This window comes from Penaeus monodon, chromosome 29 (genome assembly GCF_015228065.2).
Source record: "Penaeus monodon isolate SGIC_2016 chromosome 29, NSTDA_Pmon_1, whole genome shotgun sequence".
NCBI classification, from domain to species: domain Eukaryota; kingdom Metazoa; phylum Arthropoda; class Malacostraca; order Decapoda; family Penaeidae; genus Penaeus; species Penaeus monodon.
In genome coordinates, this window is record NC_051414.1 from 31012489 (window position 1) to 31012715 (window position 227).

A 227-nucleotide genomic window follows, 5' to 3' on the forward strand; every position below is an offset into this window, starting at 1 on the left:
GCATGTGAGACAAAGAAGCCGGTGGTGACTGACAGAGACATCGCTGGGCGCACACCGCACAACGAACACACTCACCTCTCCTTTATTTCCTCCTCAACTGCCACCTGCTGACTACCCGCAAAAATTTTCTCAGCCTGCAGGGGACCAAACTGCAGCCTTTTGGTCAGCAACTGTCTCGCATAAACTCCTGCCAAACAATTTTTTTCTTCGGTTAAATCAGTTCTTTC

General features: G+C 49.3%; 1 protein-coding gene across 1 annotated transcript in view; it reads right to left on the reverse strand.

Annotated features, from left to right (window-relative positions):
- The window catches only part of LOC119591842 (zinc finger protein PLAG1-like), a 38482-nt gene that overhangs the window by 8246 nt on the left and 30009 nt on the right, over window positions 1–227 (reverse strand). Inside the window, exon 3 of the mRNA XM_037940586.1 lies at window positions 76–187. Coding sequence (XP_037796514.1) covers window positions 76–187 — 112 coding nt within the window. The remainder of the gene's footprint in view (window positions 1–75; window positions 188–227) is intronic.